The sequence below is a fragment of the Carcharhinus amblyrhynchos genome, unplaced genomic scaffold (assembly GCF_965287045.1).
Source record: "Carcharhinus amblyrhynchos unplaced genomic scaffold, sCarAmb.v2.hapA chromosome_131, whole genome shotgun sequence".
In the NCBI taxonomy this organism is placed as follows: domain Eukaryota; kingdom Metazoa; phylum Chordata; class Chondrichthyes; order Carcharhiniformes; family Carcharhinidae; genus Carcharhinus; species Carcharhinus amblyrhynchos.
The window spans coordinates 63,445-88,708 of NW_027649871.1; the positions used below are offsets into that span (position 1 = coordinate 63,445).

At 45.7% G+C, this 25,264-nt stretch overlaps 1 protein-coding gene across 1 annotated transcript in view; it reads left to right on the top strand.

Moving 5' to 3' along the window:
* The first annotated feature begins 798 nt into the window (after window positions 1–798).
* LOC145338656 (immunoglobulin mu heavy chain-like) overlaps window positions 799–25,264 on the top strand; it is a 42,762-nt gene continuing 18,296 nt past the window's right edge. Inside the window, exons 1-7 of the mRNA XM_080183048.1 lie at window positions 799–844; window positions 964–1,262; window positions 3,177–3,240; window positions 13,548–13,898; window positions 16,635–16,940; window positions 22,324–22,626; window positions 22,717–23,034. Of these exons, the coding sequence (XP_080039174.1) occupies window positions 799–844; window positions 964–1,262; window positions 3,177–3,240; window positions 13,548–13,898; window positions 16,635–16,940; window positions 22,324–22,626; window positions 22,717–23,034 (1,687 nt within the window). The remainder of the gene's footprint in view (window positions 845–963; window positions 1,263–3,176; window positions 3,241–13,547; window positions 13,899–16,634; window positions 16,941–22,323; window positions 22,627–22,716; window positions 23,035–25,264) is intronic.

Below are 25,264 nucleotides of genomic sequence, written 5' to 3' on the forward strand. Positions count from 1 at the left end.
GTCTCTCAGTCCCCTCTCTCTCTCAAGGAGATATCTGTACACTGACTGGTGTCTCTCAGTCCCCTCTCTCTCAGGGAGCTTTCTGCACACTGACTGGTGTCTCTCAGTCCCCCATCTCTCTCAGGGAGATATCTGTACACTGACTGGTGTCTCTCAGTCCCCTCTCTCTCAGGGAGATACCTGCACACTGACTGGTGTCTCTCAGTCCCCTCTCTCTCTCAGGGAGAAATCTGTACACTGACTGGTGTCTCTCAGTCCCCTCTCTCTTTCTCAGGGAGATAGCTGTACACTGACTGGTGTCTCTCAGTCTCTTCTCTCTGTCAGGGAGATATCTGTACACTGACTGGTGTCTCTCAGTCTCCTCTCTCTCAGGGAGATATCTGTACACTGACTGGTGTCTCTCAGTCTCCTCTCTCTCAGGGAGATATCTGCACACTGACTGTCTCTCAGTCCCTATCTCAGGTAGAGATATATAAGTGCAGTCTCACAGGTTATCTGATCTCCTCAAACTGTTTAATGTTGAAATAAATAGTAGAAAGTGTGATTGGATCTTGAATCTTATTATTGCTGCTGATTTGCTGCCTGTTGGATCAGTAAATAACTTGTTGAGGATTGAAATCTCTGCTGGAGGCGGGGACAGGAAGCTTCTGGTTTCAGTGGGTGGAGCTGTAGTTTGTGCTGTGGGACCCTCACTCACTCCACTTCCCTATTTAAACAGCACTGACTCCAGCTCCAAACAAAGTGACTGTGAGGCAGCCGGTTTCTGGAGTGTCCGTGTGTGTCTGAATACACAGGACGATGGGGACTGCTCCTTATCTCTGTGTCCTTCTGTTGTGTCTGACAGGTGAGAGGTGTCGGGGCTTTATCCCCACACAGTCTGATTATTCAGGGATTCTTTGATCATCTGTTTATCCAGCGGGGTTTATTAAAGTTAACTCTCTTCTTTCTCTCTTTTATTAACAGGTGTCCGGTCTGATGTCGTGCTGACCCAGCCCGAGTCTGTTGTGAAAAAGCCGGGGGAGACAGTCAGACTCTCCTGTGCATTCAGTGGGTTCAGCCTCAGTAGCTACTACATAAGCTGGGTGAAGCAGGTCCCTGGGAAAGGGCTGGAGTGGTTACTGTACCATGATTCTAGCCCTGGACGGTTCGCGCCTGGAATTGAAGGTCGATTTACCCCTTCTGCTGTCAGCAACACCGCTTACATAGAAATCACCAATCTGAGAGCGGATGACACCGCCATCTATTACTGTGCCAGAGACACAGCGAGAGGAAGCAGGGCTGGACTGGTACAAAATCTCAGAGATACAATCTGCAGTCAGTGGAAGGAGTGAAAGGGGAGGAATGATCGCTCACCCTCAATTATCAGCACAGATTTATTCCCATCCTCATTGTGCTGGGATCTGCCGCCCCTGGAAATGGGAGATGTGGACAGCACGGTGACACTGTGGTTAGCACTGTGCTTCACAGCGCCAGGGACCTGGGTTCGATTCCCGGCTTGGATCACTGTCTGAGACATCACAGCTCAAACCAGTGTCAGTGTAAATCAGAGAGCAGGATTGCTCACTTGTCGCAGTGTGGGGTGTGAATTCAATGTGAAGGGACTGGATTCAGTGACAGTGAAAGGAGTGGAGGTTAATGTACGGCTGTGTATCACAGTGTCTATACTGGGTGGCACAGTGAGAGAGATGGGGGAATCCTCCATTCAAAAACCTGCCACAGGAAAGTTATTTAAACTGGGGTTTTCGGGTGATATTACCGACCTTTATCTCATGGCCCGTGGATATAAATCAGATCCTGATTCAATAATCTGGGAATGTGAACAACTTTCTTTGAGGATATTATTGGAAAGGAGGAAACCTCAGTGAGTGACAGCGGCAGGATGAAGGAGTCACTGTCAGTTCTCACACTTGTCCCCTGTCCCTTTTTACCCTGAGAAGGTGATGGTAAATGAGAGCCTCACTGACCCCTTCAGAGGGTCAACCTCATTGAGTGTGGGACTGGAGTCACCCAGAGACCAGAGCAGATTTCCTCCCTAAAGTCCAGGACTAAACCAGTTGGGTTTTGTGTGACAATCCGACAGCCTCACGGTCACTTTTACCCATCCCGGCTTTTCTCCCAGGTCTCCCAGAAATTCCCAAACTCCCATGGAGAGGTTGAACATCAGCACATTCCCCAGATTATTAGACCCACTGATCCAGGGACAGAACCACTGAGACATCACAGCTCAAACCAGTGTCAGTGTAAATCAGAGAACAGGATTGCTCACTTGTCGCAGTGTAGGGTGTGGATTCAAGGTGAAGGGACTGGATTCAGTGACAGTGAAAGGAGTGGAGGTTAATGTATGGCTGTGTATCACAGTGTCTATACTGGGTGGCACAGTGAGAGAGATGGGGGAATCCTCCGTTCAAAAACCTGCCACAGGAAAGTTATTTAAACTGGAGTTTTCGGGTGATATTACCGACCTTTATCTCATGGCCCGTGGATATAAATCTGATCCTGATTCAATAATCTGGGAATGTGAACAACTTCTTTTAGGATATTATTGAAAAAGAGAAAGAACAATGAGTAACAGCGAGAGGATGCAGAACAATGAAAACTCCTTGTGGATCATCTCATCTTCCTGTAAAGTCCTGAAAGACCCTGAGTTTGACACCCGGTGTGTGGGGGACACACAGATACAGACTGAGGAGTTAATAAAGCTTCTGGCTGCCTGTCTGGGATATTTTATTTTGGGCTGGATCTTATACCTGTGGTTTATGACCTGGGGTGAAGCACTGTGATACGCTCACAGTGATAGAGAGCTTGACACAAACTCCCCCCTGTACAAATGACCGCGTGTATCAGAGTCTGTGTCCATGGATTCCACATTCCTGTTTCCCAGAGTGAAATATCTCAGCACTGACTCGGATCGTTGGAGGAAAATATTGATTTCTGGGAACATAAAAGACAAAAAGGAGGCAATTCTGTTTCTCGGTAAAACGTAGGAGCTGGTGTTCGCAGACAGGAAAACTGCGAAAATACTTCATTTATTCATACATTTGGAACAGGATTAGGATGAAGTTTCAGAGCCAAATCCAGCAAACTGCTGCTCTGGGTTAAAACGTGGTTTAAGTTTACATTACCCTGAGATTATTACATATTGTGGACAAGTTCAGTTATTGTATTGGGTGAATGAGCAGACAGAGCACAGTGACTATCTTGATTATTGGGGGAGTGGAACCTTCGTGGAAGTGACTTCAGGTAAGAGAAACTTCTCAATTCCTTCCTTATCTAATACTTATTTTCTTTAATTTGTGTTATTGGTGAATTTGATCGTTCAGATGTAATGTGTGATTTATCTGAAATCAGTGAGATATTTGGAATAATTAAATGATTCTCTCTGAGAGAGATGGATTTCTGTAGAGACAAGAACATACCCAGTAATTGGAGCTGAAATCTGATAACTGGATTTACTCTCAAGGGTTAAGATTTAACTCCACAGAATCGATTCTCAGAATGGAATACCGATTCCCGGATCTGTTTAGTGTGTTCTGTTTGATTCAGATTATAGTTTTCAGGACATTATGTTAGGACAGGTTTGGTGATTTTGGATTTTAGGATATTTGCAGATGGGTTCGGATTTTGTTCTAATCTGAGTTCAAATATTTCATGCAATTGTCTCATGATTTAATTGTTGGTTTCAGGGTGGTTTAAAATGTTATTTATTGCAGTTCAAACATTGCTGGAACAGTTTTTAGGTGTATAAAGAATAAGTTCTATGTTCCAGTTGATAATTTAGTGATTATGGAGGGGAAATGGTTCAGACAGATTGAGAAACAGGGACTTGTGTTTATAAAAAAATCTCATTCCAACAAGCTGAGCATGAAGCAGTGAGCTGCCCAGACAGGCAGGAATCAGACTGCGTGTGGAACAGGATTGTCTTATTGAATCAGGATGTGATTTGTGCTTTGACAATAACTGTTAAGCTTTCTGTGACTTACAAGTTCTAAACAGAGAGTTTAAATCATCTCCTGCCTTTGAGATCTCAGCTCAAATTTGAACTGACACTCACGGGTTGAGAACTGAGAATTAGAAGGGTTCTGTGTGGTTGAACCTTTCTCGAGACAATAACAGTAAAAGATCGATTAATTTTAAATTTATTGGCACCAGATTTTTCTGTGGACCGAATCAAGGTTTGCAATTATTGGATTAAAACAATTGGTGTGAAATTTCATGTAAATTTATAATCTCGATAATTAAAAATCGCCATGAGTTTCAGGGATGGCACGGATGGTACAGTGGGTTAGCACTGCTGCCTCACAGTGCCAGGGACTTGGGTTTGATTCCTGGCTTGGGTCACTGTCTATATGGAGTTTGCACATTCTCCCCGTGTCTGGGTGGGTTTCCTCTGGGCGCTCCAGTTTCCCCCCACAGTCTGAAAGACGTGCTGGTTAGGTGCATTGACCCAAGCAGGCACCTGAATGTGGCGGCTAGTGGAATTTCACAGTAACTTCACTGTAGCGTTAATGTAAGCATTACTTGTGATTAATAAATAAACTTTAAGTCCAATCGGCAGGAATAAAATTGCTTATTACAAAATCAGTGGAACATTCAGAGTGTTCTGATCGTTCCATTTATGGAGACAGTATTCCGTATTAAAGTTGGACATCTTGTTAACAAGATCCTTTTACAGGTACAGATTCATGGTCCATTTGGGGTTAAGGAGATGAAATTCTCCCACATGCCATTCATAAACTATCTTTCTGTACTTGATCAAAATTAATTTGTTGTTACAAAACATAGTCAACTAAATTAACAACTAGCCAATGGTGGCTTCAATATGTCCCCAAGAAAAATTTTTCTCAATGTCGCTGTGAATGAGCTTTGCAAAAAGCACGCAGTAAAACCTTTTGGTGGGATGGCACTAAGATGAGTGGCAGAGCAAAGTGTGCAGAGGATGCTGGAAGTCTGCAAAGGGATATAGATAGTCTGGGCAAGGGTCTGGCAGATGGAGTACAATGTTGGTAAATGTGAGGTCATCCATTTTGGTCGGAATAACAGCAAAATGGACTATTATTTAAATGGTAAAAAATTGCAGCATGCTGCTGTGCAGAGGGACCTGGGTGTCCTTGTGCAAGAATCACAAGGAGTTGGTTTGTAGGTGCAGCAGGGAATGAAGAAGGCAAATGGAATTTTGTCCTTCATTGCAAGAGGGATGGAGTTTAAAAACAACAAGGTTATGTTGCAGCTGTATAAGGTGCTGGTGAGGCCACACCTTGAGTTACTGTGTACAGTTTTGGTCTCCTTACTTGAGAAAGGATATACTGGCACTGGAGGGGGTGCAGAGGAGATTCACTAGGTTGATTCTGGAGTTCAGAGGTATGGCTTATGAGGAGAGACTGAGTAGACTGGGGCTATACTCATTGGAATTCAGAAAATCTGGGGAGATCTTATTGAAACATATAAGATTATGAAAGGAGTAGATAAGATAGAAGCAGGGAAGCTGTTTCCACTGGCGGGTGAAATTAAAACCAGGGGGCATGGCCTCAAAATAAGGGGGAGCAGATTTAGGACTGAATTGAGAAGGAATTTCCTCACACAAAGGGTTGCAAATCTGTGGAGTTCCCTGCCCAGTGAAGCAGTTGAGGTTACCTCATTGAATGTTTCAAAGGCAAGGATAGGTAAAGTTTTGATCAGTAAAGAAATTAAAGATTATGGTGAGTGGGCGGGTAAGTGGAGCTGAGTCCATGAAAAGATCAGGCATGATCTTATTGAATGGCGGAGCAGGTTCGAGGGGCCAGATGGCTGCTCCTGCTTCTAGTTCTTTTGTTCTTACAACAGAGAGGGATGACTTAAGTTCAGGAAAGCAGTTTGGGTAAAAGTGAGGAATGATGAGGGTAAGAAGTCACTTTTGGGGGTGGGGTACAGAACCCCCCCAACAGTACCCACACACAATAGCATGGTGTATAAATGAAGAAATAACTGGAGCTTGTTAGAAAGGAACACAGCTAAAAACAGGGCATTTGAATTTACATACAGTTTGGAAAATTAGTTGGGCAGAGATAGCCTAAGATGAGCAGTTGGTAGAATATTTTTGTTGTGGTAGGTTCAAAAGCCAACCAGGCATCAGGCTATATAATAATGAAATTAACAACATCATAGTTGATTTGATTTTTGATTTATTATTTTCGCATCTATTGGCATACAGTGAAAAGTATTGTTTCTTGTGCTCTATACAGACAAAGCATACTGTATATCTTGATCAATTGGGCCAGTGGGCTAATGAATGGCAGTTGGAGATTAATTTAGACAAATGTGGGGTGATGCATTTTGGTAGACTGAACCAGGGCAGGACTTATTCAGTTAATGGTTGGGTGTTGGGGAGAGTTACAGAACAAAGAGATAGCTCCTTGAAAGTGGAATCACAGGTGGACAGAGTGGTGAAGAAGGTTTTCAGCATGCTTGGTTTCATCAGTCAGAACATTGAATACAGGAGTTGGGACGTCTTGTTGAAGTTGTACAAGACATTGGTAAGGCCACACTTGGAACACTGTGTACAGTTCTGGTCATTCTATTATAGAAAGGATATTATCAAACTCGAAAGAGTGCAGAAAAGATTTACTAGGATGCTACCGGGACTTGATGGTTTGAGTTATACGGAGAGGCTGGATAGACTGAGATTTTTACTCTGGAGCGTAGGAGTCTGAGGGGTGATCTTATAGTGGGCTATAAGATAATGAGGAGCACAGATCAGCCAGATAGTCAATATCTTTTCCCCAAAGGTAGGGGAGTCTAAAACCAGAGGGCATAGGTTTAAGGTGAGAGGGGAGAGACACAAAAGTGTCCAGAGGGGCAATTCTTTCCCACAGAGGGTGGTGAGTGTCTGGAACAAGCTTCTAGAGGTAGTAATAGAGGCGGGTACAATTTTATCTTTTAAAACACATTTAGATAGTTCCATGGATAAGATGGGTATAGAGGGATATGGGCCAAATGCGGGCAATTGGGATTAGCTTCAGGGTTTAAAAAAAAAGGGTGGCATGGACAAGTTGAGCTGAAGGGCCTGGTTCCATGCTGTAAACCTCTATGATTCTATGACAAAGAGAAGGAAAGAGAGGGTGCAGAAGGTAGTGTTGCAGTCATACCTAGGGTGTAGAGAAAGATCAATTTAATGCAAGGTAGGTCCATTCAAAAGTCTGCCAGCAACAGGGAAGAAGCAAGGAACTACAAAAGGGTGGTGAATGTAGCCCAATCCATCATGCAAACCAGCCTCCCATCCATTGACTCTGTCTACACTTCCTGCTGCCTCGGGGAAAAGCAGCTGGTATAATTAAGGACCCCCCCCCCTCCCCCACCACGCACCCCGGACATTCTCTCTTCCACCTTCTTCCTTTGGGAAAAAGATACAAAAGTCTGAGGTCACGTACCGACCGACTCAGGAACAGCTTCTTCCCTGCTGCTGCCAGACTTTTGAATGGACCTACCTCGCATTAAGTTGATCTTTCTCTACACCCTAACTATGACTGTAACACTACATTCTGCACTCTCTTGTTTCCTTCTCTATGAACAGTATGCTTTGTCGTATAGGGCACAAGAAACAACACTTCTCACTGTCTGTTAATGCATGTGACAATAATCAATCAAATCAAATCAAATCAAAGAAGCTGTTCTTGAATCGGTTGGTAAGTGTACCAGACTTTTGTATCTTTTTCCAGATGGAAGAAGGTGGAAGAGAGAATGTCCGGGGTGCGGGGGTCCTTAATTATGTTGCCTGCTTTGCTGAAGCAGCAAGTGTAGACAGAGTCAATGGATGGGAGGCTGGTTTGCCTGATGGATTGGGGCTACATTCACCACCCTTTGTAGTTTCTTGTGATCTTGGACAGAGCAGGTGCCCAGACCAAGCTCTGATACAACCAGAAAGAATGCTTTCTATGGGACATCTGTAAAAGTTGGTGAGAGTCATAAAGGACATGACAAATTTCCTTAGCCTTCTGAGAAAGTAGATGCTTTAGTGAGCTTTCTTAACTATAGCGTCAGCTTGGGGGGCATCAGGACAGGTTGTTAGTGATCTGGACAACTAAAAACAGTGAAGTTGTTATGAGGTGGCAGTGATCATAATATGACTGAATTTAACCTTCAGTTTGAGGGAGACAGGAGTGAGTCTAAGACCAGTGTTTTAAACTGAAATAAGGACAATTATGAGGGCATGAAAGCAGACGTAGTTAAAGTGAACCAGCGATTTAAATTAAGGTCAACAGAGAAGCAGTGACAGACATTTAAAGACATATTTCAGACTGCGCAGAATAAATACATTCCAACAAGAAAGAAACTCTAAAGGGAAAGCCCACCATCCTTGGTTAGTTAAAGAAAATTAATGGTAGTGTCTATCATAGAGTCACAGAGGTTTACAGCATGGAAACAGGCCCTTCGGCCCAACTTGTCCACACCGCCCCTTTTTTAACCACTGCTAGTCCCAATTGCCCGCCTTTGGCCCATATCCCTCTATACCCATCTTACCCATGTAACTTTTTAAAAAGTTACACTTTTTAAAAGACAAAATTGTACCCACCTCTACTACTGCCTCTGGCAGCTCGTTCCAGACACTCACCACCCTCTGTGTGAAAACATTGCCCCTCTGGACCCGTTTGTATCTCTCCTCTCTCACCTTAAACCTATGCCCTCTAGTTTTAGACTCCCCTACCTTTGGGAAAAGATATTGACCATCCAGCTGATCTGTGCCCCTCATTATTTTATAGATCTCTATGAGATCACCCCAAAGCATCCTACGCTCCAGAGAAAAAAGTCCCAATCTATCCAACCTCTCCTGATAACTCATAAGAAATAGGAGCAGGAGTAGGCCATCTAGCCCTTCGAGCCTGCCCCGCCATTCAATAAGATCATGGCTGATCTGTCGTGGCTCAGTTCCACATTCCCGTCCTCTCCCCATAACCCTTAATCCCCTCTCTTATCAAAAACCCATCAACCCACGTCTTAAAAATATTTAGCGAGGAAGCCTCCACCACTTCAACAGGCAGAGAATTCCAGAGATTCACCACCCTTTGAGTGAAGAAGTTCCTCCTCAACTCCGTTCTAAACCGCCTCCCCTTTATCTTGAGGCTGTGTCCCCTAGTCCTATTATCCTTTCTGAGCGGGAAGAGTCTCTCCACCTCTATCCTATCCATCCCATTCATCATCTTGTACGTCTCAATGAGATCTCCCCTCATTCTTCTAAACTCTAACGAGTACAAGCCTAGTTTATTCAGCCTCTCCTCATAGCTCAACCCCCTCAACTCTGGTATCAGCCTAGTAAACCTCCTCTGCACTCCCTCCAAGGCCAAAATATCCTTGCGTAAGTACGGCGCCCAAAACTGCACACAGTACTCCAGCTGCGGCCTCACCAATGCCCTATAAAGCAGCAGCAAGACCTCCCTACTTTTATATTCAATCCCCCTCGCTACGAAGGCCAGCATCCCATTCGCCTTCCTGATCACCTGCTGCACCTGCAAGCTGGGTTTTTGCGACTCATGCACAAGGACCCCGAGGTCCCTCTGCACCGTCGCCTGCTGCAGTTTTTCGCCACGTAAGTGATAATCCTTCCTACCATTATTCCTACCAAAGTGGACCACCTCGCACTTGCCAACATTAAATTCCATTTGCCATTTCCTGGCCCATTCGCCCAGCCTATCTAGATCCTTCTGTAGACTCTCCACACCCTCCACACAATTTGCCTTTCCTCCAATCTTGGTGTCATCAGCAAATTTCGACACCCTACACTCGGTTCCCTCCTCCAGATCATCTATATAAACGGTAAATAGCTGAGGCCCCAGCACCGACCCCTGAGGCACTCCACTAGTCACCATCAAACCATCAAAACTCAGACCATCAAGTCCTGGTAGCGTCCTACTATCAATCTTAAAGAAAAAATTTAAACTTGTAACAGGTCAGAAGAGTGGACACAATATAAAAACCAGCAAAGAATGGCTACCAGGTTAATGAGAGAAAAATTACAGAATGAGTGAAAGCAAGCTGGAAACAGAAAAACAGATAACAAGCATTTCAGTAGAAAATAAAAAAGAAATGAGTGAACAAAATGAACGTTAGTCCGATAGAAAGTGATTCTGGGGAATTAATAATGGAAATGAAGGGGATGGCAGATGAAGTAGAACGAAATAGGGAGGGTTGAGAGCTTCAGGTTTTTAGGTGTCCAGATCACCAACAACCTGTTCTGGTCCCCCATGCCGACACTATAGTTAAGAAAGCCCACAAACACCAATACTTTCTCAGAAGACTAAAGAAATCTGACATGTCAGCTACAATTCTCACCAACTTTTACAAATGCCCCATAGAAAGCATTTTTTCTGGTTGGATCACAGTTTGGTATGGGCTCCTGCTTTGCCCAAGGCTGCAAGGAACTACAAAAGTTCATGAATGTAGCCCAGTCCATCATACAAACCAGCCTCCCATCTATGACCCCACGCATCCCGGACAGTCTCTCTTCCACCTTCTTCCTTTGGGGAAAAGAATGCAAAAGTCTGAGGTCACGTACCAAACACCTCACGAACAGCTTCTTCCCTGTTGCCGTCAGACTTTTGAATGGACCTACCTCGCATTAAGTTGATCTTTCTCTGCACCCTAGCTAGAAGGCAGATGGCATGCTTGTCTTCATCTGCTGGGGCATTGATGTGGAGGCTTTGGGGAAAAGATTTACCAGGATGTTGCCTGGTATGGAGGGCATTAGCTATGAGAAGAGGTTGGAGAAACTTGGTTTGTTCTTACTGGAACGACGGGAGGTTGAGGGGCGACCTGATAGAAATCTACAAGATTATGAGGGGCATGGACAGAGTGGATAGTCAGGAGCTTTTTCCCAGGGTGGAAGAGTCAACTACTAGGGGGCACAGGTTTAAGATGCGAGGGGCAAGGTTTAAAGGAGATGTACAAGGCAAGTTTTTTACATAGACAGTGGTGGGTGCCTGGAACTCGCTGCTGGGGGGAGTAGTGGAAGCAGATACGATAGTGAGTTTTAAGGTGCATTTTAACAAGTACATGAATAGTTCAGTCGGGCAGCATTGTCAGTGCAGGCTTGGAGGGCCGAAGGGCCTGTTCCTATGCTGTAATTTCCTTTGTTCTTTGTTCTCTTTGAAGTAACATGGTCCTGTGGGTAAAGGGGAACTGGTGGATGTGCTATACTTAGATGTCAAGAAGGATTTGATAAAGTGCCGCACCAAAGGTTACTGTAGAAAACAAAGCTCCTGGTGAAAGGGGTAACATATTGGCATAGACAGAAGATTGGCGAGCTAACAGGAAATAGAATGTTGCATAAATGAGTCCTTTGAGTTTGGCAGAATGTAGTGAGTGACGTGTCACAGGGATCAGTGCTGGGCTCTCAACTTTCTACAAATTATATAATTTGATTTGGTTTATTATTGTTACCTGTATTAACATACAGTGAAAAATATTGTTTCTTGTGCTCTATACAGACAAAGCATACTGTTCATAGAGAAGGAAAGGAGAGGGTGCAGAATGTAGTGTTACAGTCACAGGGAGGGTGTAGAGAAAGATCAACTTAATGCGAGGTAGGTCCATTCAAAAGTCTGACAGCAGCAGGGAAGAAGCTGTTCTTGAGTCGGTCGGTACGTGACCTCAGACTTTTGTATCTTTTTCCCAATGGAAGAAGGTGGAAGCTGGCCACTTTACTTCAATGGTGAGAGATTGCAGAGCTGTGAGACACAGAGCAATCCGGTGGCCTTGTGCGTTGATCACAAGATGTTAGTCTGAAGGTACAGTGAGTAATTAGGAAAGGAATAGAATTTGATTGTTTATTATGGGGGGGAATTGAACATGAAGTTAGAGAGGTAATGATTCAGTTATACAGGGCATTGGTGATTGGGGGTAGGTTGGAATGTGGGGTTGAGTTTAAAATGATATGAGCCATGATTGTGTGAGAAACACAGCTCACAGTTAAACAATTTAGTCAAGTCAAGTTCTGAAGGAGCAAGATTTTATTTGACGTTCTTGCAAGACCGGGTGTCTAGCGAAATAGGCACACCTCACATAGATTTGCAGCACATTTTATACCTTTTTTACAAGCATTGTGATGGCTTTGCAATGTGATGTTCTCCCCTAATTGGTGGTCCCTGTCCCATCTATGTGTTGACATTCCCCTATTGGCTCGAGGTGCCCTAAGTTCCTATCACCTCTACTCCTCATCTAACAATGTCTCCTGTTATCACAAGAGTGCATTAGCAAACTCATCCATCTTATCCAACACTGTTACATGTCCAGTTCAGATTGGCAGTAATCAATCCTTTGCCAACTTAATCACTGCTGTCCCGACTATCTCAGTGACCCCTTCCCCCTTTTATGCTTAGTTGTATAAACAACACATCTTGCAGACCATTTGCTTTTTATAACGTGGGCCTCTTACATTCCTGCAGGATGTGGTGTATGCTTCACTGCACATCACATCTCTGATGTTATCTCTACATTACAGGCAGTCTTTTTATTATCCGTAATTATTGCTGTGTTAGCAGCATCGAACCTTATGTCCTATGTTTGTGACTAAACTCACAGTTGTTTCCATAAAGTGGGTTATCAATATGCCTAACTATATCCAATCTATTTAACTTTAACCTATTTCTCTATGCTCTACAAATATATGTGTTAACAACATCTTTACCTATTGCTCACAATTGTACTGAATGACAGAGTGGGCTCGAAGCACCAAGTGGCCTCTCTTGCCCTAAATTTACATGCTTGTACGCATTGTAACGCATTTGGAAGAAGGAATGGAGGCACAGACTATTTTCTAAATGGGAAAATGCTGAGGAAATCAGAAACACAAAGGGACTTGGGAGTCCTTGTTCAAGATTCTCTTCAACTTAATGTGCAGATTCAGTTGGTGGTTAGGAAGGCAAATGCAATGTTAGCATTCATGTCAAGAGGGCTCGAATACAAGAGCAGGGATGGACTTCTGAGGCTGTATAAGGCTCTGGTCAGACCCCCATTTGTGAGCAGTTTTGGGTCCCCGTATCTAAGGAAGGATGTGCTGGGCCTTGGAAAGGGCCCAGAGGAGGTTCACAAGAATGATCCCTGGATTGAAGAGCTTGTCGTATGAGGAACGGGTTGAAGACTCTGAGTCTGTACCCGTTGGATTTTAGAAGGATGAGGGGGGGGATCTTTTTGAAACTTACAGGATACTACGAGGCCTGGATAGAGTGGACATGGAGAGGATGTTTCCACTAGGAGGAAAAACTAGAAGCAGAGGGCACAACCTCAGGCTAAAGGGACGATCCTTTAAAACAGAGATGAGGAGGAATTTCTTCAGCTAGAGTGGTAAATCTGTGGGACTCTTTGCCACAGAAGGCTGTGGAGGCCAGGTCATTGAGTGTTTTTAGGACAGAGATAGATAGGTTCTTGATTAATAAGGGGGTCAGGGGTTATGGGGAAAAGGCAGGAGAATGAGGATGAGAAAAATATCAGCCACGATTGAATGGTGGAGCAGACTTGATGGGCCGAGTGGCCTAATTCTGCTCCAATGTCTGATGGTCTTATGGTCTTATTTGTTTACTGAGCTTATCAGTGTACATCTATTCACATTTCAGATGTCCAGGTCAGACCATCAGTTTACATCTCCAGCTCTTCCTGTGGCACAAGCTCCAACCAAGATGAAATCAGCCTGCTCTGTCTGGTCAAGGACTTTCAGCCTGAGAGCATCAATCAGAGATGGTCCAGTAGCAGCGGGGACATCAATACTGGAATCATAAAGTATCCGGCGACTTTGGGGCAAAACATGAAATACACAATGAGCAGTGTGCTCAAAGTCTCTGCATCGGATTGGAACGCCAATCGGGTCTACCACTGCAAGGCGGGCTACAACTCCAACACAATGGTGAAAGCTGAGATCCAAAAACCTCAACCTAAACGTTAGTACTTATTATTTACTGTTGCAAACCAAACTGCTATCAGGGGATGACATTAGAATAGGAACCTTCAGCAACCAATGTAGGAGGTTGTCACAAATAGAACCTGAATGAATATTCGATCCCTGTACGCCAACTGCGCTACTACTAACACAACAAAGCACAATCAAATGGATTTTATGTCCATTTATCCATTTAGGACGTTCATTTGATTGATTCCAGAGATGAGGGGGTTTGTTGTATAAAGAGAGATTGAACAGTTTAGGCCTCTACTCTCTGGAATTTAGAAGAATGAGGGAAGATCAAATTGAGGTCTACAAGATTATAAGGGGTATGGATAAAGTAGATGTGGAGCGGATGCTTCCACTTGTGGGGCAGTCTAGGATGAGAGGTCCGAGGATAAGGGGTGGCAAATTTAAAACAGTTGGAGGAGAAACTGCTTCTCCCAAAGGATTATGAATCTGTGGAATTCACTACCCCAAAGTGCGGTGGATGCTGGGACAGTGAGTCAATTTAAGGAGGAGTTAAGACAAATTTTTAATTGGTAATGGGTTGAAGGGTTATGTGGAGAAGGCAGGAAAATGAGGATGAGGAGCATATCAGTCACAATCGAATGGTGGAGCAGACTCAATGGGCCAAATAGCCTAATTCTGCTCATATATGTTATGAACTTGTGGAACCATTTACTCCACCTCTGTCTACTAGCAGTGCTGCTGGTGACTAAACGAAGCTCAGTGAGAAACCAGACCAAATTGGACAATGGCTGGGAAACAATGTAGACACCTGTGATATCGCATGCTCAATATTCAGTTCTATGGAAACCAGTGAAGCTGGATGTTGGGGTTGGAGTACAACAGGTGAATGATGCCATAATGTCCAGAAGTAGACATGGAGCGGACCTAACTCCAGAATAATTTTACAGCCTAACCCTTTGCCCCAACTCGGTGTAAGATCCTGAGTCTTAAAATCATACAGGACAGAGGAAGGCCATTCAATCCATCATACCTGTGGCAGCATTATCTGAGATAGCAAATTAGTCCCACTCCCCTGCTCATTCCACATATCGCAGGAAATTTTCCATCTTCCAAGAAATTAGCCAATTCCCTTTTGAAAATTACAACCTTATTTCTTGAAGACACTTCCTTTCAGGCAGTGCAGTCCCAATGCAAACAGACCAGCTGTGTTGAGAAAGAACAGCTTTCTCATGCCTACTGGGTTTATTCTCTAAATTATCTTAAATCTGTCACTACTAATCCTCCTGCCAATGGAAACAGTCTGTCTCCATCTACCCCTGTACATGGATACAGGGGAGACGTGGTATTATCACTATCACATGTACAATCTACACTGTCCTGGGATTATCACCCATTTAATCTCCATCCACAGCCCATGTACAATCTACACTGTCCTGGGATTATCACCCATTTAATCTCCTTCCACAGCCCATGTACAATCTACATTGTCCTGGGATTATCACCCATTTAATCTCCTTCCACAGCCCATGTACAATCTACATTGTCCTGGGATTATCACCCATTTAATCTCCTTCCACAGCCCATATACAATCTACATTGTCCTGGGATTATCACCCATTTAATCTCCATCCACAGCCCATGTACAATCTACACTGTCCTGGGATTATCACCCATTTAATCTCCATCCACAGCCCATGTACAATCTACACTGTCCTGGGAGACAATGGCCTGGTGGTATTATGGCTAGATGATTAATCCAGAAACACAGCTAGTGTTTCGAGGACCCGGGTTCAAATCCCGCCACAGCAGATGGTGGAATTTGAATTCAATAAAAAAATCTGGAATTAAGAATCTCCTGTTGACCATGAAACCATTGTCGATTGTTGGAAAACCCCACCTGGTTCACTAATGTCCTTTAGGGAAGGAAATTTGTTGTCCTTACCCAGTCTGGCCTACACCTGACTCCAGAGCCACAGCAATGTGGTTGACTCTCAGTTGCCCTCTGGATGGACAGTAAATGCTGGCCAACCAGGACGCCCATGACCCATGAAGGAATAAAAGGAATACATGAATAGGTAGAGGCCAGTCAGCTCCTTCAGTCTGCTTCATGATCAGTGAAGATCAGTTACACCTCAACTTCCATTTGCTTTGCTCTGTATCCGCTTGGCAGACGCCAGGTGTACTGCCAGCTCACCCAATCGCAGCATCCTTTAACAGTCACGGTTCTTCTCATCATGTCAACATGCTCACGGGAAAATCAACATCATCATTGGAAGGGGCTGTTTTCGGGGTGGTTGCTTTCGATATTGAGGGAATTGAAAGCGTCTTGTCCACATGGTGAAGTTGACAAGATTATGAAGGGCATGGTCAGAGTAGACAATCAAAAGCTTTTTCCCCAGGGTGGAAGAGTCAATTACTAGGGGGCACAGGTTTGAGGTGTGAAGGGGAAGGTTTAAGGGAGATATACAGGACAAGTTTTTGATATAGAGGATGGGTGGGGTGCTTGAAACTCACTGCTGGGGGAGGTAGTGGAAGCAGATACAATAGTGAGTTTTAAGGGGTGTCTGGACGAATACATGAATAGGATGGGAATAGAGGGATTCGGTCCCAGGAAGCGCAGGGGGTTTTAGCTCAGTCGGGGCAGCACGGTCAGTGCAGGTGTGGAGGGTCGAAGGCCCTGTTCCTGTACTGGAATTTTCTTTGTTCTTTGTTCTTTCTCTGGCCAAAATAATTGTGTAATCTGAAATATTGCAATATTCCACAGCCCCCAAGCTCATCCCGCTGGTTCCATCCCCGGAGACTGTCTACAACCAAACCACTGCTGTCCTAGGATGTGTGATATCCGGATTCTATCCCAACAGCGTACAGGTTTCCTGGACTAAAGCCGGACAAAAGCAAGTCAATGATGTTTTATTACCTTCCACGTCGTGGAGATCCAGTGATACATTCGAAACAGTCTCTTACCTGACAGTCACTGTGACGGATTGGAAGAACGGAGATGACTATGTTTGTCAAGTGACCCACGCACCTTCGAACTTCAATCAGCGGATCAGTTTGAGATACCGAGAAGGTAAGTGGTGTCTGAGAGAGGAAAGGAATATCCCGTCAGTAATTCAGACTCGTGTTCACTTCATGGGCAAAGACTCTCCCTCAGTTCAGAATCATTGTCCCCAATAACAAGCCTGCAGTGAGGGGGTAAAATGTTCAGTGTTTGGTGTTTTGACACTTAAGGGGAGTAATTTGAATGGAATGCAGGAAGCAGAGGGAAACTGCTGGAATTGGGTCACTGTCTGTTTCCCGCCCTTATCCAATGGGACTCTCTGTGACTCCAAATGAAGATGGGGCTGGGTGTGAAGTGGTCCAGCTGATACGTCCCATCTGATACCCAACACATCGAATCCCATCCACAGTTCAAATCAGCTCCCAATGTTTCCTTTTCTACTGCCTCCCAAACGCTGCTTTATCCAGGAAATCTTTCCAGTTTTGCGTTTGAAGAAATGGCCGGGATTGGCCTCACCGTTTCCTGAGCCTGCTCCAGAAATCACCCAACTGACTACTCATCAATTCATTCCCCACATTTTCCTTTTCGATAGAACTCCCCCACCCTCCATCACTTGCTTTTATCAGACATGGTAAACAGTAGAAGAGCAAGGAGGTCATGTTGGAGCCGTACAGAGCGTTGGTGAGGCCACAGCTGGAGTAATGGGTGTAGTTCTGGCCACCTCACTATAGGAAGGATGTGATCGCACTGGAGAGGGTGCAGAGGAGGTTCACCAGGGTGCTGCCTGGGAATGGAGTATTTGAGCCATAAGGAGAGACTGGATAAGCTTGGATCACTTTCTTTAGATCAGAGAAGGCTGAGGGGGATTGAGGTGTATCAGATTATGAGGAGTTTAGATAGGGTGAGTAGGGAGCAGATGTTCTCCTGGGTTGAGGAGTTAATCATTCCTGTATTCTCCCCGTAACCCTTCAACTCATTACCAGTTAAAAATCAGTCTAACCCCTCCTTAAATTGACTCACTGTCCCAGTATCCACCACACTTTGGGGTAGCAAATTCCACAGATTCACAACCCTTTGGGAGAAGTAGTTTCTCCTCAACTTAAACTGTGCTTAAACTGGACCAGATACTGTGCAAGACGACAGCTCAGTGACGATCACTGATTGCTGTGCAGGCACATGGATTTGGGGCAGTGTCTGTGGGAGTTTGCGCATTCTCCCCGAGCTTGCGTGGGTTTTCTCCGGGTGCTCCGGTTTCCTCCCACACCCCAAAGATGTGCGATTAGGCTGATTGGCAGTAATAAATTGTCCCTAAATTAGTTTCCCTCAATGTGGATGGCCATAACGCTGATGACACCAAGATTGGTGGAACACCAAGATTGGTGGAACGGCAAATTGTGCGGAGGGCGTGGAAAGTCTGCAGAAGGATCTAGATAGGCTGGGCGAATGGGCCTGGAACTGGCAAATGGAATTTAATGTTGGCAAGTGTGAAGTTGTCCACTTTGGGAGGAATAATGGTAAGAAGGACTATTACTTACATGGCGAAAAACTGCAGCAGGCGACGGTGCAGAGGGACCTCGGGGTCCTTGTGCATGAGTCGCAAAAACCCAGCTTGCAGGTGCAGCAGGTGGTCAGGAAGGCGAATGGGATGCTGGCCTTCATAGCGAGGGGGACTGAATATAAAAGTAGGGAGGTCTTGCTGCAACTGTACAGGGCACTGGTGAGGCCGCAGCTGGAGTACTGTGTGCAGTTTTGGTCGCCGCACTTACGCAAGGATATTTTGGCCTTGGAGGGAGCACAGAGGAGGTTTACTAGGCTGATACCGGAGTTGAGGGGGTTGAATTATGAGGAGAGGCTGAATAAACTAGGCTTGTACTCGTTAGAGTTTAGAAGAATGAGGGGAGATCTCATTGAGACGTATAAGATGATGAATGGGATGGATAGGATAGAGGTGGAGAGGTTCTTCCCACTCAGAAAGGACAGTAGGACTAGAGGGCACAGCTGCAAGATAAAGGGGGGGCGGTTTAGAACGGAGTTGAGGAGGAACTTCTTCACTCAAAGGGTGGTGAATCTCTGGAATTCTCTGCCCGTTGAAGTGGTGGAGGCTGCCTCGCTCATTATTTTTAAGACGCGGGTTGATAGGTTTTTGATAAGAGAGGGGATTAAGGGTTATGGGGAGAGGGCGGGAAAGTGGAACTGAGCCATGACAGATCAGCCATGATCTTACTGAATGGAGGGGCAGGCTCGAGGGGCTAGATGGCCTACTCCTGCTCCTATTTCTTATGTTCTTATAAAACAATAGATAAGGGTCATGGATGGAGGGGGGGACTGGTAGTGTTAAAATGGCGGCACGGGCTCGTTGGGCCGAAGGGCCTGTTTCCCGGGCTGTTTTGTTCTTTGTTCAACTCTGTTTTAAATTTGCTACCCCTTCTCCTTAGACTCTGACCTCTCGTCCCAGAATGTCCCACAAGAGGAAACATCCTCTCCACGTCTACTTTATCCATACCTTTTATCATCTTGTACACCTCAATTTGATCTTCCCTCATCCTTCTGAATTCCAGAGAGTCGATGCCTAAACTGTTCAATCTCTCTTCGTACGACAAACCCCTCATCCCTCAATCAGGAGGGAACAGAGTTTTAGAGTAAGGGTTAGGAGATTCAGAGGGAATTGAGAAAAGAAAATCACACAGGAGGTGGTGGGAATCTGGAATTCACTGCCTGGGAAGGTAGTGGAGGCTGGAAACCTTACAACCTTTCAAAAATATTTGGATGGGCACTTGAACCATCATGGGTGGGATTTTCCAGCTACACTCACTCCAAATCCAGAGACCACCTCCCCACCCCGCCACCCCGAGTCAATAGACCTTTGCGTGGTCCACCCCCCCTCCCCCACACCTGCTCGCTATGATTCCCGTGGGGGTGGGAGGGGAGAGTCCCCCTCCGTAACATTCAAGGATATGGGACAAGTGCTGGAAAATGGGATTAGCGTGTGTTTTCTGGTGCTTATTGTTGGTGCAGACTCGATGGGCTGAAAGGCCTTTTCTGTGCTGTATGACTCTCAGACCGCACCCACCCCCATGCAACTCAGGTCAATTTCCTGTGACCATTCTGGACAAGGTGAGTCAGCTTGTCAACATCAACATGATCCGGTCCCTTTCAGATCCTGAAAAGGCAGGACTGAGCTGATTTCTCGGGCTGTGTGCTTCTCCCAATTTCCCAGAACACGGGAGGGGGAGTGGAAATGTGTATGGCTTAATCTGCAACTCTTCCAGTTCCACGTGGAAATGCAACTTGTGAAGTACTTTCCATCAGGTGTAGACACAGGGTCAATGCAAGGAAAATGTCAACTAATTTAGAACATAGAACATAGAACCCTACAGTGCAGAAAGAGGCCCTTTGGCCCATCGAGTCTGCCCCGACCACAATCCCACCCAGGCCCTATCCCCATATCCCTACGCATTTACCCGCTAATCCCTCTAACCTACACATCCCAGGATACGAAGGGGCAATTTTTTAGCATGGCCAATTAACCTTACCCGCACATCTTTGGACTGTGGGAGGAAACCGGAGCACCCGGAGGAAACCCACGCAGACACGAGGAGAATGTGCAAACTCCACACAGACAGTTTGGTTTGATTTGATTTATTATTGTCACATATCTTGGGATATAGTGAAAAGTATTGTTCCTTGCACACTACACAGACAAAGCATACCATTCATAGAGAAGGAAAGGAGAGAGTACAGAATGTAGTGTTACAGTCATAGCGAGGGTGTAGAGAAAGATCAACTTAATGCGAGGTAGGTCCATTCAAAAGCCTGACAGCAGCAGGGAAGAAGCTGTTCTTGAATCGGTCGGTATGTGACCTCAGACTTTTGTATCTTTTCCCCGACGGAAGAAGGTGGAAGAGAGAATGTCCGGGGTACGTGGGGGGTCCTTAATTATTCTGGCTGCTTTGCAGAGGCAGTGGGAAGTGTAGACAGAGTCAATGGATGGGAGGCTGGTTTGTGTGATGGATTGAGCTAGATTCACAATCCCTGTAATTCCTTGTGGTCTTGGGCAGAGCAGGATCCCATACCAAGCTGTCATTACAAGCAGAAAGGATGCTTTCGATGGTGCATCTGTCAATGTTGGTGAGAGTCGTAGCGGACGTGCCAACATCACAACATGGTGATCAGATAACCTGCTAAATGTTGATCACTTTCCCCTTCTTCAAAACCCTGACAACAGGATCTGTTTCTTCAGCCTGAGAAGGAGCCTTGGTTTCCGATCTCATCTGGTTCACTGATGTCCTTTAGGGAAGGCAATCTGCCTTCCTTACCTGGTCTGACCTATATGTGAGTTCAGAGCCACAGCAATGTGGTTGACTCTCAACTGCCCTCTGAACAAGGGCAACTAGGGATGGGCAATAAATGCTGGCCAGCCAGCAACGCCCATGTCCCACGAATGAATTGAAAGATGAAGATAAATCAGAAAATGGGAACAATTCAAGCGTTATCTTCCCAGGCCTGTAAGTCTGAATGGAACTGGGGAAAGTACATGTGATGCAGAAATAATCCCAACCTCCAGGAAGAGGGAACTTGTGTTACTTCCTCTGATTTCTGGGGGTTGTTCTCCCAATACAAACCAACCACCTTCTTTCACATGGAATTACCGTCAATGGCAATATGCATTGATATAGCGCCATCAATGCAGCAAACCATTCCAAAGGGCCTGACAGGAACAAAACCAAAGGGGAGCTGACACTGAGCCAGAAGGAGAACATATTGTGATATACTGAAAGCTTGGCTGAATCAGAGAGAGGCTTTAAGGAGAGTCTCAAACGAGGGGAGAGAGGTGAGAAGTCGCTGAGGTTTGGAGGTAAGTTGCAGAGATTGGGGCCCAGATGGTTGAAGGAACATCCACCGATGCTGGGTGGAAAGCGAGCGAAGGATGTACCAGAGACTAGAGTTATACAGAGTTTCTGGACGGCTGTAGGAATGGAGAAGATTACTGAGATCAGGAGAGTTGAAGCCAATGGAACATTAGGATGAGGATTCTAAGCCTGATGTGATCCAGGTTCCTCATACGACAAGCTCTTCATTCCAGGGATCATTCTTGTGAATCTCCTCTGGACCCTTTCCGAGGCCAACACACCCTTCCTGAGATACGGGGCCCAAAATGCTCACAACATTCCGAATAGGGTCTGACCAGAGCCTTATACACCCTCAACAGTGCATCCCTGCCCTCGTATTCTCGCCGTCTTGACATGAATGCTAACATTGCATTTGTCTTCCTAACTGCCGACTGAATTGCACATTAACCTCGAGAGAATCTTGAACAAGGACTCCCAAATCTCCTTGTGTTTGGAATGGGAAGCCCCATCTCTCCACGGATGCTATCAGACCTGTTGAGTTTCTCCAGCATTTTCTGTTTTTGTTTCGATTTCTCTGAACTTTTCCCCTTTCCCATTCCCAGAAATGACTGTCTTGATCCGAAATCCTTCCATCAGAGAGGTTTGGATGAACAAGACGGCTACCCTGGAGTGCTCAGTGGTCTGTTCTGATCCGAGCCCAATCCAGATCCTCTGGGAAGTGAGTGACAAGAGTAGAAGTGACGGAGTTTTGACTTATCCGCCCACAAGGGAAGGGAGCCTGCACATTATCGTCAGCCAACTTCGAACCAGTGCAGAGGAATGGGAGAGCGGGGTGGAGTTTGTGTGCTCCGTGCATGGTGCTGCCTCGTCTGCACCGGTGTCAAAACGGATAAGCAGAGCAAAAGGTGGGCAAACAATCAGAAATTAATCTCCTGACTTTGGTAGGCTTGAGGGGGAAAATTTTAACGCTTCCCGTGTTTACCCATTTGTTCCAGTGAACCCAAAAAGTCCCACAGTTAGACTGCTGCCCCCAGCAGAAGAAGAGATGAAGAGTAAGAACACAGCCACACTCGAGTGTTTGATCACTGGATTCTACCCGGACTTCGTGAATGTCACCTGGGAGAAAGATGGTGTTCTGATCTCCTCCAAGACTCGTGCTGGGCTCACCGCTCTGGAGCAGGCAGGGACATTCAGTGTCAGGCACTACCTGACTGTGAGTACAGAGGAGTGGAGGAAAGGCTCAGCCTTCACCTGCGCTGTGTCTCACCCACCCTCCCACTTCAACAGCCGCAAGACAGTGAAGATCATCCAAGGTATGACCCTGGAGCCCCAACTCCAAAGTTAACACTGTTAATCCCTGAGGCTGTAAACTCTGTGAGGGTCAGGAAGTTTAACACGGACAATGTCCGCGTGTTTATGCAGTGGGTGTTTGAGTGAGTTGAGGAGTCAATCATTACGGCATTCTCCCCATAACCCTTCACCCCATCACCAATTAAAATCAGTCTAACCCCTCCTTAAATTGACTCACTGTCCCAGTATCCACCACACTTTGGGGTAGCAAATTCCACAGATTCACAACCCTTTGGGAGAAGTAGTTTCTCCTCAACTCTGTTTTAAATTTGCTACCCCTTCTCCTTAGACTCTGACCACTCGTCCCAGAATGTCCCACAAGAGGAAGCATCCTCTCCACGTCTACTTTATCCATACCTTTCATCATCTTGTACCCCTCAATTTGATCATCCATCATCCTTCTAAATTCCAGAGAGTCGATGCCTAAACTGTTCAATCGCTCTTCGTACGACAAACCCCTCATCCCTCAATCAGGAGGGAACAGAGTTTTAGAGTAAGGGTTAGGAGATTCAGAGGGGATTTGAGAAAAGAAAATCACACAGGAGGCGGTGGGAACCTGGAATTCACTGTCTGGGAAAGTAGTGGAGGCTGGAAACCTTACAACCTTTCAAAAATATTTGGATGGGCACTTGAACCATCATGGGTGGGATTTTCCAGCTACACTCACTCCAAATCCAGAGACCACCTCCCCACCCCGCCACCCCGAGTCAATAGACCATTGCGTGGTCCACCCCACCTCCCCCACACCTGCTCGCTATGATTCCCGTGGGGGTGGAAGGGGAGAATCCACCTCCCTAACATTCAAGGATGTGGGACAAGTGCTGGAAAATGGGATTAGCGTGTGTTTACTGGTGGGTATTATTGGTGCAGACTCGATGGGCTGAAAGGCCTTTTCTGTGCTGTATGACTCTCAGACCGCACCCACCCCCTCGCAACTCAGGTCAATTTCCTGTGACCGTTCTGGACAAGGTGAGTCAGCTTGTCAACATCAACATGATCCGGTCCCTTTCAGATCCTGAAAAGGCAGGACTGAGCTGATTTCTCGGGCTGTGTGCTTCTCCCAATTTCCCGGAACACGGGAGGGGGAGTGAAAATGTGTACGGCTTAATCTGCAACTCTTCCAGTTCCAGGTGGAAATGCAACTTGTGAAGTACTTTCCATCAGGTGTAGACACAGGGTCAATGCAAGGAAAATGTCAACTAATTTAGAACATAGAACATAGAACCCTACAGTGCAGAAAGAGGCCCTTTGGCCCATCGAGTCTGCCCCGACCACAATCCCACCCAGGCCCTATCCCCATATCCCTACGCATTTACCCGCTAATCCCTCTAACCTACACATCCCAGGATACGAAGGGGCAATTTTTTAGCATGGCCAATTAACCTTACCCGCACATCTTTGGACTGTGGGAGGAAACCGGAGCACCCGGAGGAAACCCACGCAGACACGAGGAGAATGTGCAAACTCCACACAGACAGTTTGGTTTGATTTGATTTATTATTGTCACATATCTTGGGATACAGTGAAAAGTATTGTTCCTTGCACACTATACAGACAAAGCATACCATTCATAGAGAAGGAAAGGAGAGGGTGCAGAATGTAGTGTTACAGTCACAGTGAGGGTGTAGAGAAAGATCAACTTAATGCGAGGTAGGTCCATTCAAAAGTCTGACAGCAGCAGGGAAGAAGCTGTTCTTGAGTCGGTCGGTACGTGACCTCAGACTTTTGTATCTTTTCCCTGACGGAAGAAGGTGGAAGAGAGAATGTCCTTGGTACGTGGGGGGTCCTTAATTATTTTGGCTCTTTGCAGAGGCAGTGGGAAGTGTAGACAGAGTCAATGGATGGGAGGCTGGTTTGTGTGATGGATTGAGCTAGATTCACAATCCCTGTAATTCCTTGTGGTCTTGGGCAGAGCAGGATCCCATACCAAGCTGTCATTACAAGCAGAAAGGATGCTTTCGATGGTGCATCTGTAAATGTTGGTGAGAGTCGTAGCGGACGTGCCAATATCACAACATGGTGATCAGATAACCTGCTAAATGTTGATCACTTTCCCCTTCTTCAAAACCCTGACAACAGGATCTGTTTCTTCAGCCTGAGAAGGAGCCTTGGTTTCCAATCTCATCTGGTTCACTGATGTCCTTTAGGGAAGGCAATCTGCCTTCCTTACCTGGTCTGACCTATATGTGAGTT